Source organism: Stigmatopora nigra, chromosome 1, assembly GCF_051989575.1.
Source record: "Stigmatopora nigra isolate UIUO_SnigA chromosome 1, RoL_Snig_1.1, whole genome shotgun sequence".
Taxonomy (NCBI): domain Eukaryota; kingdom Metazoa; phylum Chordata; class Actinopteri; order Syngnathiformes; family Syngnathidae; genus Stigmatopora; species Stigmatopora nigra.
In genome coordinates, this window is record NC_135508.1 from 9,783,885 (window position 1) to 9,802,014 (window position 18,130).

At 38.9% G+C, this 18,130-nt stretch overlaps 1 protein-coding gene across 1 annotated transcript in view; it reads right to left on the reverse strand.

Annotated features, from left to right (window-relative positions):
* b4galt5 (UDP-Gal:betaGlcNAc beta 1,4- galactosyltransferase, polypeptide 5) overlaps positions 1-17,921 on the reverse strand; it is a 29,481-nt gene extending 11,560 nt beyond the window's left edge. The window contains exon 1 of the mRNA XM_077716767.1: positions 16,561-17,921. Coding sequence (XP_077572893.1) covers positions 16,561-16,666 — 106 coding nt within the window. The 5' untranslated portion in view covers positions 16,667-17,921. The remainder of the gene's footprint in view (positions 1-16,560) is intronic.
* Between the last annotated feature and the right edge of the window lie 209 nt (positions 17,922-18,130).

Sequence of the window (18,130 nt, forward strand, 5' to 3'; positions counted from 1 at the left end):
CAAAGGGTTTCTTGTGCTCAATATTTGGGTGAGAATGCAAAATAAACAGCCATTGGGCTGAAGAAAGGTCCGAGTGCCAAACTGTTGACAAGAAACTTCTTAACTCAACCAGAATGCATTCCACAAGTAAAAACACAACACTGGCATTCCAAAGGTTAGTCTCACCTGGATCAAAAATTAGTCAAATCTAATGAGCAAGATAATCAATATTCTCATTGAAATGCTTTTCTTTTTATATGATGCTGTTTATCTGCAGACTTTTCTTTAAAAAAAGAGTATTAATGAAAACTGACTACACGATATTAGAAAGCAATCTAACCTCGTGTCCTCCCGGGTAATAAAAAAAGGTATATCTTGTCAAGCATGAAAGCAGTCCTTGAACGACCTTGCATGCCATAGCGTGAACAGAACATGCAGTCCACATGCAAAATCCCACCCACCCTGCGCTCATTCTCAAACTGGCCCTGCTCTTCACCTATCCAGTCTTCTTTTCATCTCTCTCATTTCCGTCTAGGCTATGGCATTTCCAAAAAGTTGTGTATCCATTAAATAATCTAGAATGATTGGCTGCTGTTTTACAGAGAGAATCCTGGGATTAGACAGAGCTGAACTGTAACAAAGGTTAAACAAAACAGCAAAAGGCCAAATCAGGGGGAAAAAGGAACCCCCAACATTGCATCCCCCCTACCAGCCACCTCCATTTTGCTTGTGAAAGGCAATTAACTCCACAATGATAGCTCAGCAGAGTTAGGTGATCGGCCCCACTCTGCTGGCTCACTGATAAGAGCTGAAAGGCAGTTTTGCTCCATGTGTGCACACATGCAGTGACACAAGCACACTCCCTGTACATACACTTCGAGCTCTAAGAGATTAAAACTGTCACTCTGAGAAAAAAGGCTCTTTCTACTGGCACTGCGTATCAGTGATGCTCACAGACACCCAGGAAGAGGAGCAAATGAGTGTCAGTGTCCTCAGTGAACATTGAATTTGTATTACGTTCAAGGAAAAATTTAATTAATGATGCCCGTCAGCAAGGTAACGCTCAAATTTTTCCGCCACCAATGTAAAAAAAACTCACTGCAATAGCGATGTATTTATATATCCACCACCATTAGGAACAAATGAACCATTATTAATCACGCTGAAAGGGCCGGGTATGCTATTACCTCCTTTAACCTTCTGTTAGCAATGTCGAGAAACCCCGAGGCAGAAGTCAATCGATATACTCACATGCACATGGACGTGCACAAATTTAGATGGATTGATGTAAAAACACTCACATTTTCAATGACTCATCTACAATGTATATTCCTACTTTTCCTTCATCATTTATTTGGTTCAAACTGCAGACTCAGACTGGTCTTAGTGTTACCATGGTAACACACTGGAACGAGGACTTCATTTTTCACTTGACAGGAATATAATTAAATTAATTCCATAGATTGATTTTCCATAACAAAGAAATTCCCGCTTCCCTTTCAACTCATTCAATCCTTTTGAACTGAGAAGGCTAGAAGCAAATGGATTGGACGTCTACTGCTGTCAATATCATTAAATGTGTTCATACAATTTTGCTCAATAGCATTCACTGCCTTTAATCCTTATTCTGACAATCGTCACCCAAACACAATCACCCGAGATACATTTTAAAGAGTTTTCTAAGCATTTACTTTGTGCATACTACTTTCCTGAAAGTTGGAATACTTTGGGGAAAACATGCATAAAATGATATGATCCTTTGTCAACTTAACAAGATGAAAAATATTTTTTTAAGTAACTGGTCATGGTAGTTTACAGACCTGGCAATTAATAATCCTACAGTCAGTTATCTTGTTGAAACACCCAAGAAACTGTTTTGACCTTAGGTGGACTAAAACCACAAGACTTTAAGGTTGGTCCAACAGTGAAAATATTATCTCATTTTTCCAAGTTGTACATAGTGGCAGTTGAACCAGCAACTAAAAACTCACCAATAGATTGGTATCATAAACCCCAAGCAATTCAGAGGAGGACACTGTGTCATTAAATTTAGCATTTTCTAATTAATATGTGCAACTAAAGAGTCTCCAACTCACCGAGTCGGAATAAAAACAGTGACCAAATTCAGAGGCACAATGATCATAAACATTGGCTGGTGATATAAGTTTTACAAATGAACAGATAAACAACAAATTCCCTGACCAGATTTCCCCTTGAAGAGTTTGAAAGTCCAGAAATGAGATCAGTGCCTGGCATTAGCTCTGCTTCCTGAGAGTCTCCAAAATTATCATTTCCTCCCTTTTCTGCTTCCCATTTACTATTTCATTCATTAAATAATTTCCATTTTTCTAAGGCATTCAGCTTTCCGTCGCAACTGCTAACTTTTAAAAATCAACTGGCATTATGACACATTTTTTAAATCAAATATCACAATCATAGTTTTACAGTATTTTTTTAACTGAATCAAATACCCTATTCTACAGGATGTATGTAAGAAGCACTCTCAGACGTTCCCTCTTTTCTTTACTAAGAATTTAAATGGATTGTCAAATATTTTCTTTCCATGATAATTAGCTTTTATTGTTGGCAACTTGTTATAAATGACATAAAAATACTGGATGCAACGTGCTGTGATGTACAGTGAAATTAAATATAAACTATAATGGGATAGACAACAAACACACATGGTTAATGTGTAATGTGCTAGAAAAGTGATGTCTACTCAACAGTGACTTAAATCTTGGACTAGCGACTCTAGCCCCCGCCCAACCCCCACTTTCACATGCTCTACTGCACCGCAGTCCATGTGCGTTTTATCAGCTATCTTGTGTGCATTTGAGGTCTTCTCCTGACACTCTGTCTACTGAGACTTTAAGCACAGAGACCAGATGTGCAGACAGGATGCACATGAATGCTGCAATGGTGCCAAGGCCACTTATTTATTTAACTAACTCAGCTGCCAGCAAATAATGAAACATTGCAAGTATTGGTGCGTGTGTTCGTTCGTGTGGAACAGAGTAAACGAGAGAAAGATGACAGGAAAAATGCACTATTTTTGGGCACAAACTCAATTCATAATTTCAGCTGTCGTTATTGACTGCATCAATGAACAAAAAATAGCCTTCGCTGACAGATCGGGACTGGGCGAGTACAAGGTTAAAAGGGCTGACAAGTTGCATTACTCAATAGTCATTCTGCACCAACTGGAAATGAAATAAAAGCATGAGGGAGAATGCTTTAAAATAAAATATCTATTAAATAAATATTATTGGGTTTTAGAGTGAGTTACATGTGTTTTGCCTCAGTGTTGTGCATTTTTAATGAGATCCAAGGTTGTAGTTTTGAGCTATTTTTAACACAATCCATTTTACAAGTAGAAAGTCTCTCTGGACTATTAGAGGTTTTCATAATAAATGATGGGAGCTAATAGTGGTTAGTGCTGGAACACTCAGGACTGGTCTTGTCTCCATCGCTGATTGGCCAACAGAGCAGTCTTGGGATTTTTGGTCAAGACCATCAGTCGGCTTTATAAACATGATTCATTAACATTGTTTCTCAAAACAAAATATCCAATTTATGTGTTATGAACTTTTACACACACTTTAGAAGTGATTCGGCCATGTATCTGATTAAGATGGAAGAATTGTAATAAAGTCTACACTATGTAATGCTCTTATATAGTCGTGACGGCCAAGAGAAAACGGCACAAATTCTGTAAATTCGACCATTTGGAACCTCTATGCGTGCCGCGTAGCGGACATTCACCCTGCAAGGGACACTTCCATGAAGAAAATCGCAACTGCCAGGAATTTGTGTAATTTCAAGATTGAGGTTAGCCTTGTAAGCAATACAGTTCTGCCTGATTCATCATAGAGTGCCGTCTTGCCAACCAAATGTCTAACCAGTTTGCAGCCATTTGGTGACAGCCAATAAGAAAAAAGGCAAGAGCTGCAGTGCAAAGCAGTTCTTATAGATAGGTCAAGTTCTTTATTTAACGGACATTACTATTTTTATTTATTTATTTATTTTTTATGGGAAATGGTGTTTTCGCGAATGTGACGGGAAGATTGATTTTGCCAGATTGATCAGTGTAATACATTGGTGGGGGATATATGGAAGAATCAATTTGCCGTGCCGTCATTTTTGTTTTTTCTTTGATTCATCTACATGGTGTACATTTCATGGACTTCACAATAAGAAACTTGCTCTCCATTGTGTTTAAGCTTGTAAACACCAATGTTGTGGGGAGTGTTTATGTTCTGAAAAGATCTTATGATAATCTTTATAATTTTGTGATTGCAGGCTTCAGTCTATTCCTCACCCCAGGCCTGAATCTAATTTGTTCCAACACTGCACAACCTAAATGAGGAGTGGTTAGCGAAGATGAAAATGAATGAGTGGACAGATTAACAAATTTGCGCAAGAAATAAGATTGCAGTTTTGATTAAATTTCAGCACTCTAAACAGCACTTGAAAAAGTGAATGCAGGGAATGTCATTTATTTTTTTTTTGTATTTACTATTATTATTAAATCTGTACCGAGTTTCATTTCAGTGTTTGACTCTAATGAGTCCAAACAAATCATCGGGTAGGCATGTATATAAATAAGATGTTGTGTTATGTCACATTGTGACGCATTTAAAAATAAAAAACAACAAATAGATACAAGTAAATTAAATACAAAAAATAAAGGCTGGAAGGGGTAATTTTTTCAACATATTGTTCAATACTTAAATATCTCAATGGCAGCACAGAGATGATTGACATCAAGTGATGGTTTGTGTGCACAACAGCCTCAGCAAAATGATCAGAAGCAACTTTCATTTCCGGAGTATTGTTCTTAATCTAATCAACTCTAAAGACAACAGAGACAGTCATCACATTGTTATTAACGTGTGTTTATGTGTCACTGGTCTCATTCCGACGACTATATGCCAGCTCATTTGCGGGCTACATTTTGTCCCTAACCACGTGACCGATGAAACCATGACAACAGTCTTGGTAACAAAGGCAGGCCCAAGCCAAGTCAACAAAGACTGGGATTCTCCCCAGAATGATTAGGTTACATAAATGATTAGAGAGTCGATGCAAGCGCTTCGGCCCACCCATGCGCTGACTCGCAATTCTTCACGTAGACCAGTACAAACAGCACCTCTTCCCCTCCCTGGATCACCTCTAGTGCACTCAGCCACCATCTGTCTGTGGCAAGATGTCCCGACAATAGGGTTTGGATGAGGGTCATCTTACAGACACTAGAATGAGATAAAGGTTTACTGAGGAAGGAAATGGTGCATACTGTAAGGGTTGTCTTGTTGCACAATTAGGTTGGTTTGTAACATAATGAAACTGTGGCAAATTAATACAATAATATTTATATTTATTAAATTAAAAAAAAATACATTTTGTCAAATGTTAAAATATTTACTTTTAAAAAATGTAATCATATATATATATATATTTTTTTTTAGTAAATAATTAGGTGTCGTTACATCTGAGCTAAAATATGTACATGGCTTCTGTTTACATTACATAGTTTTCAGTTCTGGGATTTTAAAATAATAAGAAAAAAAATACTCAATAAATAATTCTACCCTCACATACGTCAAACGGTTGTTGTGTACATCATATTCATCCGGTCCTGTGTGTGCGCACAGAACAAGGTGACTGAAAGGCTTTAAAAGGTTTGCTCATGGCTCTGACTATAGAGTGCAATGAACTCCTGGGCTATTGATGTTTAACTAAAATCTCTATTAACAATGGAATTTTCAGTCAGATGTCTTTGGCCTGTGTCCACACATTTCCAAGAAAAGGTGTATTACTCAAAAGTGCTGTTATCTAACTGGGCACAGAAATAATACTTTTTTTTTTACTTTCGTTTGTAAATGGAGGTGTATGATTTCAGTCTGACAGTGGTAAAGGGCAGAAGAAGTTTGGTATCTGCCATCTCTAGGCTATATTTTCTGTGGTAATATCTGATGTAATGAGTTTTACAAGGGTCAAGTTGAATGAAAGTTTTTGCCACAAATGGCTACCACTGCAGTATCCTTAGGGATTTTTATGTCATCGAGGTCTTCATGGGAACAAGGACAGCAGGTTTCTATGGTTGCTGTGACAATAAATAAGGGTTAGTTCCAGTTAAGAATAAGCTTTGTAGGAACCATGGCAACTGAAGTGAGAATGTCAAACATTAGCCTTTTATGTTCCAGCCGCAAGGGTTACAGTGATTATAGGGGGATTCATTAAACTCCCCATGTTGTCCTTGCATGCCGTGTCGTGTAAGTGGCTCTATCAATTAAAATAACACCTTATTCAAAGGGGGCGGTCCGGTGGGGCGAGTGGTTAGTGTATCGGCCTCACAACTCTGCCGTCCTGGGTTCAAATCCAGCTCAGGTCCATCTGTGTGGAGTTTGCATGTTGTCTCCTGTTTGGGTTTCCTCTGGGTAGCCCTGTTTCCGCCCACATTCCAAAACCATGCTTGGTAGGCTGATTGTACACTCTAAATTGCCCCTAGGTATGAGAGCGAGTGCATGGTTTTCTGTCTCTTGGTGCTCTGCGATCGGCTGGCCACGGATTCGGGGTGTGCCCCGCCTCTGGCCTGCATTAGGCTACAGCACCCCCCGGGGCTTCTGTAAGTAACTTGGGCATTGGGATTATAAAAAGCATATCATTTTGTATACATCACAAATTTACGTTCTCAGCAAAGTAACAATAATGTGGCTGACTAGTTGGAAATAGACAGGTGGATGATTTGGGCATAGTAAAATGGGTTGTTTGGGAGTTTATCAAGAAAAGCAACTTTACAATGTCTTTGAGGTCAATGTACAAATGATAAAGGCTTTGTGAGTTTAGTCTTTAGCCGTGTTATCAAAAATTCAAACAAGTGTTTGTTACTCATGAAGTTGACAACAAATTAACAAGACTTTCAACTCAAAGCTAATCATTTACTGTCTTTAACCAAGGCAGGGTCAATCTATTGCAGGGGTGCGTATTACGTCAATCGCAATCTAACAGTACATCGTCAAGGTACTATTGGTAGATTGCATGCCAATAAGATCCAGTCTGTTGGTTTCCAAAGCTAGGCTAATATGAATTTGACATATCTACAGTAGCTTGCCTGACTTTGATGCGGGCAGGCGCGGGCTCAATTCCCGCTGGTGGCGGTATGATTGGTAGTGCGGATGGTCGTTTGTCTCTCTTTGTGTCCTATGACTGACATGTAACCAGTCTAGAATGTAATCTGCCTTTCGCCCAAGACAGCTGGGTTAGGCTGCAGCATTGGCGGTGTGGAAGATGAATGAATGAATGTCTACACTAAGCTAGAGCATAAATCAGGATAGGATTTTCACTGATGTTCCCCCCTTACTTCCACACATATACCTCACATTGGAATATTATAAAGTCAAACTTGAATTTACTTTTTCAGAAAACAAAACAATACATTTTGATGAGAATTGTTTAATTGAATGAACTTATAATGATGCTTCAGCATCAACAGTGCCCAAAGATATTTACAGGGTAACTTACATTCACTATATGAATACATACTGTCTTTTGAACCATGTGTACACATTTTGCCTGAAGCTTTGACCTACAATTTTTTTTCTCCCTTGTCTCAAATATATTTATTCTGCTCTTTAACTACAGTTGCAGCCACACAGAAAGCACTGTACATAACAGAACCAAATTCATACCTATTGGATAAAACCGTGGGGTAACTTACTTACCTAAACAAATTGAACTACATTGTTTTGTATGCATGTGTGACTTTGCGGGGATGTGCTTAACTTTTAAAGTTGCATTAATCTTCTATGACTGAAAGAAAATTCCAAATAAGGTATTATGCTTAGCCTTGGAGCTAAAGTTACCTAGTTTAGCCAATTTTTAGGTTTTCCAGAGCACGGGGTTGGAAATACTACAGGCAAAATCGAAGTCATTTGAGCAGAAAAATAAGTCACGCATAAGTTAAAATTCTTGTAAGACCTGTTAGGTACAATGTAGTGCTGGAACTAAAAGTAGCATGATGTAAGATTTGCACTTTAATTATTCATTAAATGGCCCTAATATATCAGTAGACATAAAAGATACATTCAATCATTTCCCATACCGCTTATCCTCACAATAGATGGCGTGGAGAAGAGGGGGTTGGGTCACATGATTCAAACCAACGTTAATGTGTCATTTGTTAGCATCTGACTTTTCTGACTGAAATGCAACGGTGTTATAATAACGCAGCATGGTTCTGCGTTGTGAAGTGCTTATCTGGCAACCAAAAGAGGAAGGGATGTTGTGTGCTTCAATATTTTAGTACCACAGGTTCTCTGCAATTTTTTCCTATTACATATTTGCTATTGTTATAATTGCATAAGCAGGCAACTTTAAATGGTGACAGGACAGATATAAATTTGAATGTGATAGTTTAATTCTGTCCACAATTACATTACAGTTCTTTACTTCCTCTTTTGTTACAGTTTAGTTACAGATTGAAGGTTACAGTAATGGGGGAAGAATTTGTAAAATGGTTTAGCTTGGTCATTTTTTTTTACATCACCTATAGCTATAGCCAATGAATGTACGAGTCATTCATTCACTGTTGAGCAACATGAAACACACCTGTTTACACCCGAAAATAGACTTTGAACTGCCTTTTGATAGGTTGCACCTGAAAATAAATGGGATGGTTTTAGAGCTGCTTAGCCAAAGTCACATCAATATGACAATAAATACCACCAACTATAATGTAGGAACAATCGCAATCATCAATCATAAAAAAAAAACTGGTTTGGACATGCGTTCAAGGCTGTATTTTACGTTTCACGAGTCCTGTTTGAGGGCACCACTGCCGACATCACGCCAATATGAGAATCCCTACCTAATACGATTCAACATATCTCAGCTGTTAGTTCATTTTTCATGCCATTCATATTTGCTGGAAATAATGGAACTTAAAAATGTCTTCAACATGCCACCATCACACTTGGCAAGAGAACAACTACCAATATGGACGGAATATTTAGAGCACACACCAAGTACAATATTAACCAAATACATATCTTTGGTTGGATGGCGAGAACAACCACGCGGGTACCATAACATCTTACTGGCTGCATATATAGTACATTAAGTAGGGCAAACTAGCCTATTTGTGAGAGACAGATGCAGTTTTTACAAACGGTAGCATACTCACTATTGCTGTTAATGCTGGTGCTTACAGTTTCAGCAACATGTATTACTCTATCAGGTTTATCAGAGCTTAAACAAATGGATTGCAGTCTCATATGCAGTAAATGTACAAAATATTACATTTCATAGGCTTAGAATGCATGCCCTACAATTAGAATGATCCTCACTTTTTTGCAACATTTTTAGATGGGGGCACTACACCTACACGCCGTCATTCAATTGAAAGATGAGCCAGTCACTAGAGACAAAAGGGAGCCACCTGGCCCGTCTCCTCTTTTCTGCTTTCCCCGGATGTGGAGGTGTGTGTACACGCATCTATGTTCAATCCTATAAATAGGATTTGTGTCTTCCCTGGATTTTGCGGCAATGGGATTCTCTCATATTTTAATTAAATACACTGCTGCAATTGGTCCCAGCTGTGGCCTGCATCCCCAGCCTGCATCAGTCATCATCTATGCTCTGGGGCAACACAGCAGAGGTTTCAGTGTATTGGAGTGTGTGGCAGCAGACAAATAGGAAGAGAAAGGGGCAGCTCGTAAAAGGGGAGAGACAACTAAACTAAGGAAACCGGGAAAGTGGGGCATTCTGCACGGAAGACACATGACGAATAGGAAGCCGAGCGCAGTGTTTCTGGAATCAAGATCCGTTCTATAAACCAAGCGGAAGTGGAATTCTTTTTGTATGGTCCTTCCCATATTTTCACAAAGAATTTGGTCCCTGTACAGTTTTTCAAATCATATTAAAAATGAAGAGATTGATAAAATATACAGTACTGTCTAATGCCTTAAAACAACGCAAATGACAATTTCTCAAGACTGCTGAATATTTATAAAAAGAAAGCAGTCCCAAATAATTGGGGCAAGGAGTACACAAATAAAATACTATTACTACACTGGTCCTGATTGGTCGCCACAGCAAACCAGCACTGTTGACCTAAGATCTTCTCATTTGCGCACATTTATGTTGTTTCACTATCTCATTTTCATTCCTCTCTTTTCCCTATAGCAGACCAGAACTTCTGTAAGATCTCCTCTCCCTGCTCCTTGTTCCCACAGATCACAATATTGCGCAAACATCCTATCCCATCCAAGGATTTTCTTTTCTCACCTCATCTGTCAGTCTATCCATCACCATAGAAAACCAAAAAGGAGCTAGGAGCAAATCCCAACCTAACACCAAACTATTCTGTCACTCCTACTGCACATTCCCCTGCTCTAGTACAACTATCATACATGTCCTGAACTACTCTGACATACTTCTCTGTTAATACAGACTTCCTCACACAGTACCACAGTTCCTCTTTCAGGATCTGTCATAAACTTTCTCCAAATCTACAAAGGATACAATGCAGATCCCTCTGACCTTCTGTACTTTTCCATTGCTAGCCTCAATGCAAATGTTGTATTTGTGGTACTCTTCCTTGGCGTATGGCCATAATGGTGCTCAAAAATACTTACTTCTGTCCTTAGTCTAACCTCAACCACTTTCTCCCATAACCTCATTGCATCTATCATCTTTAGTTCCTTATAGTTTCCATCAATCTGTATGTTTCAATTTTCAAGAATATGGACACCAGTACATTTCTCATCCATTCTTCTGGCATCTTCTTCCTTTCTGGGATTGTATTAAACAACATATAAAATCCCTACAGCTACCTTGGCTACCTCCACAGGCCAACTTCCTTTCCACTCTTCATCTTCTTTGCCTATCAAACTTCCACTTTACTAATCTTTGACATTGCCTAGTTCATCACAGGTATCTCTACTACCTTTTGTTCCCCCTTATATGCCTCATTTATTAATAACTCAAAATAAATCTTCCATCTTCCAAGTACGCTACTAGTCTCTGCAAACACCTTACCGTTTCTGTCTTTTCATCACTCTAATCTGCAAGACCAACAAATTCGACTTTAATTGAAATGAATATAAATAATTGATTAAACACTCAATCACAAGTTAGACAAAAAATTACTTTGTTACAGTAACGCTAATAAATCTAATTGGTTCTTTCCATTGGATGTAAAAACTAAAGTAGCTTTTTGTAAAAGCTCGAGAAGCAGTAATGCTTCTGGTTACCATGTATAATTAATCAAAAAGTGCTGCTGGTCTTTGTTCAGTATGGGCTCTAACCCCCAGTACACCATGTGATTATTTCAGTCCTTTACTTAACACCCAATAGAACAGAATTGGCCATGGATATTCCTGTGAGAAATGTGTCTTCCACATTGAAGAAAAATATTTCTTATACGTAATCACCTATTCTTTCATTGCTAAAACGGTCGTTTTTTTTTTTTTTTTTTTAGCTAACATGAAGTTTGGAGTCATTATGCCTGTGGAATTTACAACTAATTGTTATCTATGTAGGTAAAAAACGTTTTTACATAACTAATTCAATTACCTAGGCAGGGGGCCCCCATAAGGAAAGAATGGTTACTTTGTTCCCGACTGTTGGGATAGGCAAGGGAAGATCGCACCTTTTGTTCTCAGCTCATTTCCTTGTTACACGACATGTCTTGAGTGACACCCATTTGTTCATTTGCATATAGTGTTAAAACGTAGATGTGGGGTCTCCCTCCAACCGGAAGCCACTGAGGAACGTTCTATCTACCACCTTGTGTCCACGTGATAGAGTTAAAGAATTTGAAGAAAAAAATAGCATCTACAATTTAAAATTTAATTCAACTATTGATTGAGTAATCCACGGAAGATAAAAAGCGATATGGATACACATTTACTAGCTCATGTCCAGCCTCACATCACTCTCTGTTCAGGAATTTCCTTATGTTTAAGACTCTGTAAAAGTAGATCAGGGGATTTGTCGCTAAATACATTTACAGGACATGTTTGAATATAAGTTATGAATATCTAAATAGTGAAATAAAGCAAGTTTGATTGATTCATTGGCTTTCCAGCGCACACACACAAGGCAGTTTGTTATTATGATTAGATGAATTTCTACTAATACAACATGCAGACATGCTTAAAAATTCTCAATATATATTATCATTATCATCTATCCTAATTCATCCAGTCTACAGTCTACACTGACATACTGTATCTCCAAAACACTAGTATTGCAGCTGACAATCATACTAGTGTACCAGCTATTAAACTGTCCAGTGAGAAACAGTTTGCTTACTAATTTGACAGAATATAAAGTATTTACATAGTATATAAAATAAACAGTATATTAATGGAATAAAAATGTGGGTGTGTCCTGCTTTTTTATGATCCATTAGCTTGATTAAAGAAAGAAGTCCCTAATGCCTATGCCTGTCAGCCAATCATCAATGGATATCTTGTAAAGCGCTCACAACTGATAAGGTTTACATGTCTGATCAGGTGATCTTATACTTGAAAAGGTAAGTGGACAGAATTCATAAAGATATGGACATGTCTAGGTAAATAGCCAGAACAATGTAGTGGCTTGCGACACTCCCATAAGGACCCATTGTATAGTTTTACTACAGGATACTTCAAGGTTATGGAGCCTGAATATTTCCAAACATGACTTCGGTGAGGACAAGCGTTATTCATTTCAATGGATGGCTGTCAGGTATATTTGGAGATAATTTTATTGAATAGCTAAGTCTGTTTCATTTTCAACCCTTTCTACATTATGTTGAGCATTATTTGTATGTGCATGGTGTATTTATATAGAGTTTTTCAAATTCTCCATTTTCAAGTTGACTGTTAATTGGGAAGGTATGTCCAAGGATAAACTGATTTCAGTTACTGCCTCTTAAATTGTCAATTCTTTAAAATATACTAAAGGCCCTTTGTGATGCATACACTTATCTGTATTTGTGAGTAGTGTTTATGTGATTTTATCTATTTTCAGCATGAAATGTCACAACAGCCAATCTCAATCCCTTAGAAATACCTTAAAGCGGCGAAATCAGAGTCACAACTCTCTTTCTACGTTGTATGTAGCCAACCCATAGCCGCATTTTACATAAGAAACAATGACCCATCATTTTATTCTGAAGCAAGCCCACAACAATATTGACATATTTTAATACTGCAGTAGGATATTCTGGCATCCATATGCTGCATATTCTGTGAGTTTGTGTGGATCAAATCTGCATTTTTTAAAATTTTATGACCAGTTTTTTTATTTAGATGAATGCCATCCAACTAAAACAGCTCAGCTTTAGCAAGAGTGCCTATTCAGCCACCACAACAGGATATCTGACCAACGCTGACACAAGCAGGAAATTGTTAAAGGCTCTACTCGAATGTACATTGTGTTTTTTTTTACTGCTACTTTGTGAAAGCAGGTGAAAGTCTAAGCTTGCCAATGTGTTATACTATGCATATGTCTATAAACGCATTCAATACCATATACAGCAACCATTCATTCATTATCCGAGCCGCTTATACTTAAATCAATTTTAACTGAGATTGCTGAAATTGAAAAATGTTTCAGTGCTATTGGCGGCAGTAGATGTCCAATGAATTTTGACCAGCTAGACCAGCCGTCAACTAACTCATTCACTGCAAGTGACTGTGATAGACATGAAACCCATTTCAACAGAGATGGCTGGCATTTAATTATTATGTTGCAGTGCTATTGATCAGTGATAATATTCCTAGTCCACTTATACATATACACAAATACATATATAAAAACACATGTGGGCCATAGCTGCAATTGCAGTCTGCAGTACGATATTGTGCATCCTTGTAGTATTAGTGTTGCCCGCAATATTTTGGAGAATAACAAAAAACCATTAACGCAGTACAGAAGATGAATTATTGAATTAATTTACTGAAGGATATTATTATGATTATATTAATTGGTGAATAGTACCTCCAAATCAGAAATGTCACAGCTCTGTGCACTGTTAGGCTATAAAAGGCTTGATATAATTAGAGCAAAGATGTGGCTGTCCAAGTCCAAACCACAGGGGGTGGAAGAACCATAATTTATCGCGGGTTAAAAAATTAGCAGCATCCAAGGAGAGTTTTGTTAACTCCATGTTTAGCGGACAACACTAGAAATAATACTTTAGCCATCAAAGCAGTTAAAAGTTGGTTGACTTGTTGTAAGTGACATTTTGCCAAATTTACTTTGTAGTCCATTCAATGTTGGTTGACTTATTTTTCTTGACTATAGTAAGTGACATTTTGACAAAGTTACTTTGTAGTCAATGCAAAAATAGCTAATTTTCAAAGCAACCCTTGTCCATCTGTTGCAGGCAATGAGTTAAGATTGAGTAGGCTTGTGCATGCTCATAGCATGGTTAATGATCTTTAAGATGGCAACCAAGATTGCCCCCATCAACTATAGTGCTGGACCACGCTCTCAGATAAGACAGGAGATTAGATGCAGTTGTTTGAAGGGCCACGGATCACACAGGTGCTTCATAAATATGAAACATGTGATCAAAAGAGTGAAACGCCAAAAGTAGAATTATACACACACACACACACACACACACACACACACACACACACACACACGTGACTTCCTGGCAGGGAAAGAGGGAATTGGTAAAAAAAATCACTTGACTGTCTATAATCCCAGTTTTGAAATCAAGAGTGAGAAATGTCATTTAGACCCATGACTCACAGTCTAACCTTTCATAGAGCAATAAGCAGTCGGTCACACTTGGCATTTGAGGAAACCACTCATGGTGGAACTGGACTATTCAGATGGGCCTACCAGTCCAATCCAGAAGCATTTTGAGCTGTGCAATCATAGTAGTTAGGCCTTCTAACACGATCCTGTAGTTACGGTATCAATATGACCACAATAGGGCATTTCTTTCTTTCGTGTCCCTATTCATGTATGACCATCATTTTAGCTGCCCCTATCGCTTTTCTCCTGGTTAGAATTAAACTACGCATCGACTTATGTATGACAAGTGATGTTTTTATTTCTTCCAAGTATCAAACAACGACAACACCGTGAAAAACTGAAACGAAAAATATTACAGCGCAATATTGTGATTTACAACAAAAGAATTACAACAAAGGAATCTCTTATAAACAAATAGACAACAACTACAATTTTCTTACTGTGTGTGCTTTCTGACTTGAATTAAGAGCTGCTTAGCCTTAACCAAATTGTTGCACGCGTCCTTTTTCAATTGTTACAAGTCTAAAAAAAAAGTCTGTCCTCTCCAATAGCCCTTTGTGTTGGTCACATGACCACTCTCTCGTGTCCTGATACCATGACCACTCTTTCATGTCCATACATCATTTCTAAGCTCAAAATTGCACTACACAGGTTTACATTATGAGATAATATAGAATGAAAAGGAACAAAATACACACAGTCAGTCATACCTTGAGATACGAGCTTAATACGTTGTGGGACTGAGCTCTTATGTTGATTTACTCATATCTCAAAACAACGTTTCCCATAGAAATGATCTGAATACAATTTAATTTGTTCCCATCCTCTGGAAAAAAAACAAAATATTACAATGGAAAAACACTTATTGGTTGTAATTAAGCATCTACTAACAGATTAACATAACTGGTGGTTATGATGTTTAATAATAAAATTGGGCATTATTTGATACAATGGGGAGTTCACCGATGGTAGCGAGCGAGAGACAGAATGAGAGAGAGAGGGAGAGAGAGGGAAAGAGACTTGACGGATCCGCTCGTAACATATCATAAACTTTAAATTTAACTTAAATGAAATTAGATTCCTATACACACACTTAAAAAGTTTTAATCTTACGTTACACTAAATTTAAACCTTCTTGTGCAATAACCAAGGCAAAGAGGTCAATGTGTTCCACCTTGGCTTTCGAGGCAAACTTGCTGCTTCTCTATACGTATTAGTGAGCCAGGTCAGTCACACGTAAACTAATGTTTTTTTGATTATTTCATACTTTATATCGATTGTCATCATACGCCTTGCTTTGGACCCTTTGGAAAAATGCAACGCTCCGCCCAGTGTTCGTAGAGACCTTTGCACGAGGGAGATGCGGCGAGAAATGTGCGCGGAAATCATAAGCAGCCTCTCGTGGCTGTCTTGTATGCTCGTATCTCAAAATTTGTCTCGTATCTCAAGGCAAATATTTGCTCGGAATTTTTCTCAAATTCCTCGTATGTCAGGGCATTCCTATGTCAGGGTATTCCTGTATAACTGAAAACATTGCATGACCACAATACATAAATATATCAATGGAAGTCCTAAATTGGCACACCCCCTTAGGGACAGCTACAATCATCCTAATGGGATCGCGTCCCATCCAGTCGGGTATCATCATGACCAAGACAGGGAGCTGATGAAGGCTCAGTCCAGCCAGCCAGCCGCATGTCTCCGCTCCCAATGGCAGTCACACATGACTTAACCACAGCAGATCTCCCACCACGAGATAACGACTAATAAAAATCCTAATCGTGTTGAGAGAAAAAAAAATCATTAAATTGGACTTACCGATACCAGGTGCTGAGTAGATGAAATACAGTGCCGAGGTTGAAAGCGAGAAGAGGAATAATAGCCCAAGGTATGACCTTCTCCGGAATCGCAAATGTGTCGGCATTATACAGGCAGCAGAAAGCACAAGGTGGCACGTTTTGCGTTATCTGAGCAGGGCAGACACAGCGGTTCGGATGTATCCAGGTATGGAAAGATTTTGGATAGTGGAAGGCTTGAAAACGTTCCGTGCGTGGCGACGTCGATCTCTGCGGCGGGGCGTCGATTTCCTCGGCAGGTGGACAACTGGAGAGGAGCTTCCGGTAATCAGTCCAGTCATACGAATTCCATTCCTGGCAGGGGTGGTTTCAGCTCTATTGGTGACTAAAGTCCGATTTGAAAATCATAAAAAAAGGCGCACACGTTCACCCACCCACATAGATAGGCGCACGGCATTAACCGCTGGTTTCGGCTTCGGCGGTGACAAGAGCGAGGCAACCCGGCGGCCTTGTTTTCACTTAGGGTCCATCGTTTGTCTCCGTTTGCTTGGCTGATGGAACTCGGCCGTTCGTGAGCTTTCCCTCCCAGCCTTGCTGCCTGCTTGCTTGCCTGCCTGCCTGCCTACCCGCCTGCCTTCTTGCCCCACTACGTATAAGCTTTTCGCTAAGGAAAATGATCAGCGGCACCTCGGTGGGCGTAGACGCCGAACAACACTGCAACGTGCCTTCAGCGCTATCCCGCACTTAGCCGATAGAGGCTGCCAATTCGCACCGTTAGATCGAACAGTCTGCTGATTCTCCTTTGTTTTCGTCATCACCATGAGGCAAAATTGGAAATAAAAAAATACAACTGTTTCAATAGAAACGTTTTTTTTCGTGTGTGCATCAATTAATTATATCAGCTGGAAAATGGCATGGCTCTTACCCTGGGAATACTGTTTCACCAATAAAGTAAATGTGGATATTTCAATATTTTACACACACATATATATCCCAATTTCTTGATCATAAGGTCTTCTTAAGGCTGCTATTGATGAAGGTTGATCTACAATCTATTTAAACTGGGAGATCTGACCGCGACCATTCTCTCCTAGCCGTCCAAATTCCAATGAATGGGACTTATACTGCAGCTTGGTGAAGAAGTGGTTCTTCCGCCCGACTTTGGTGTGGAGACTCTGGGTTCGATTCCTATTCCTTGGTAGGGTGAGTGGTTGTCTGTCTCTCTCTGTGTCCTACGACTGCCTGGCGACCAGTCCCTGGTCTAGTCTGCCTGCCTTTTGCCCCAAGACAGTTGGGTTAGGCTCCAGCAACCCCCGCAACCCTTTCGAGGATGAGCAGTATGGAATATGAATGAATGAATGGGACCCATATACTGCTGAAAACTAGTAATTTAAATTCACAGTAAAATGACGAAAAGACGCACATGATTGGACGGTTGTCATCGTTACCGGCACTGAAAGAGTTTATGATGTATGCTCCCTATGTGATCATAAAAAACATTATTACGTTTTTATGGGGGAGTGTGTGAACAAAAAACAACACCTCAACGTTTGCATAATCTCCCCTCTTTATTTGCTATTTTTATGCATATA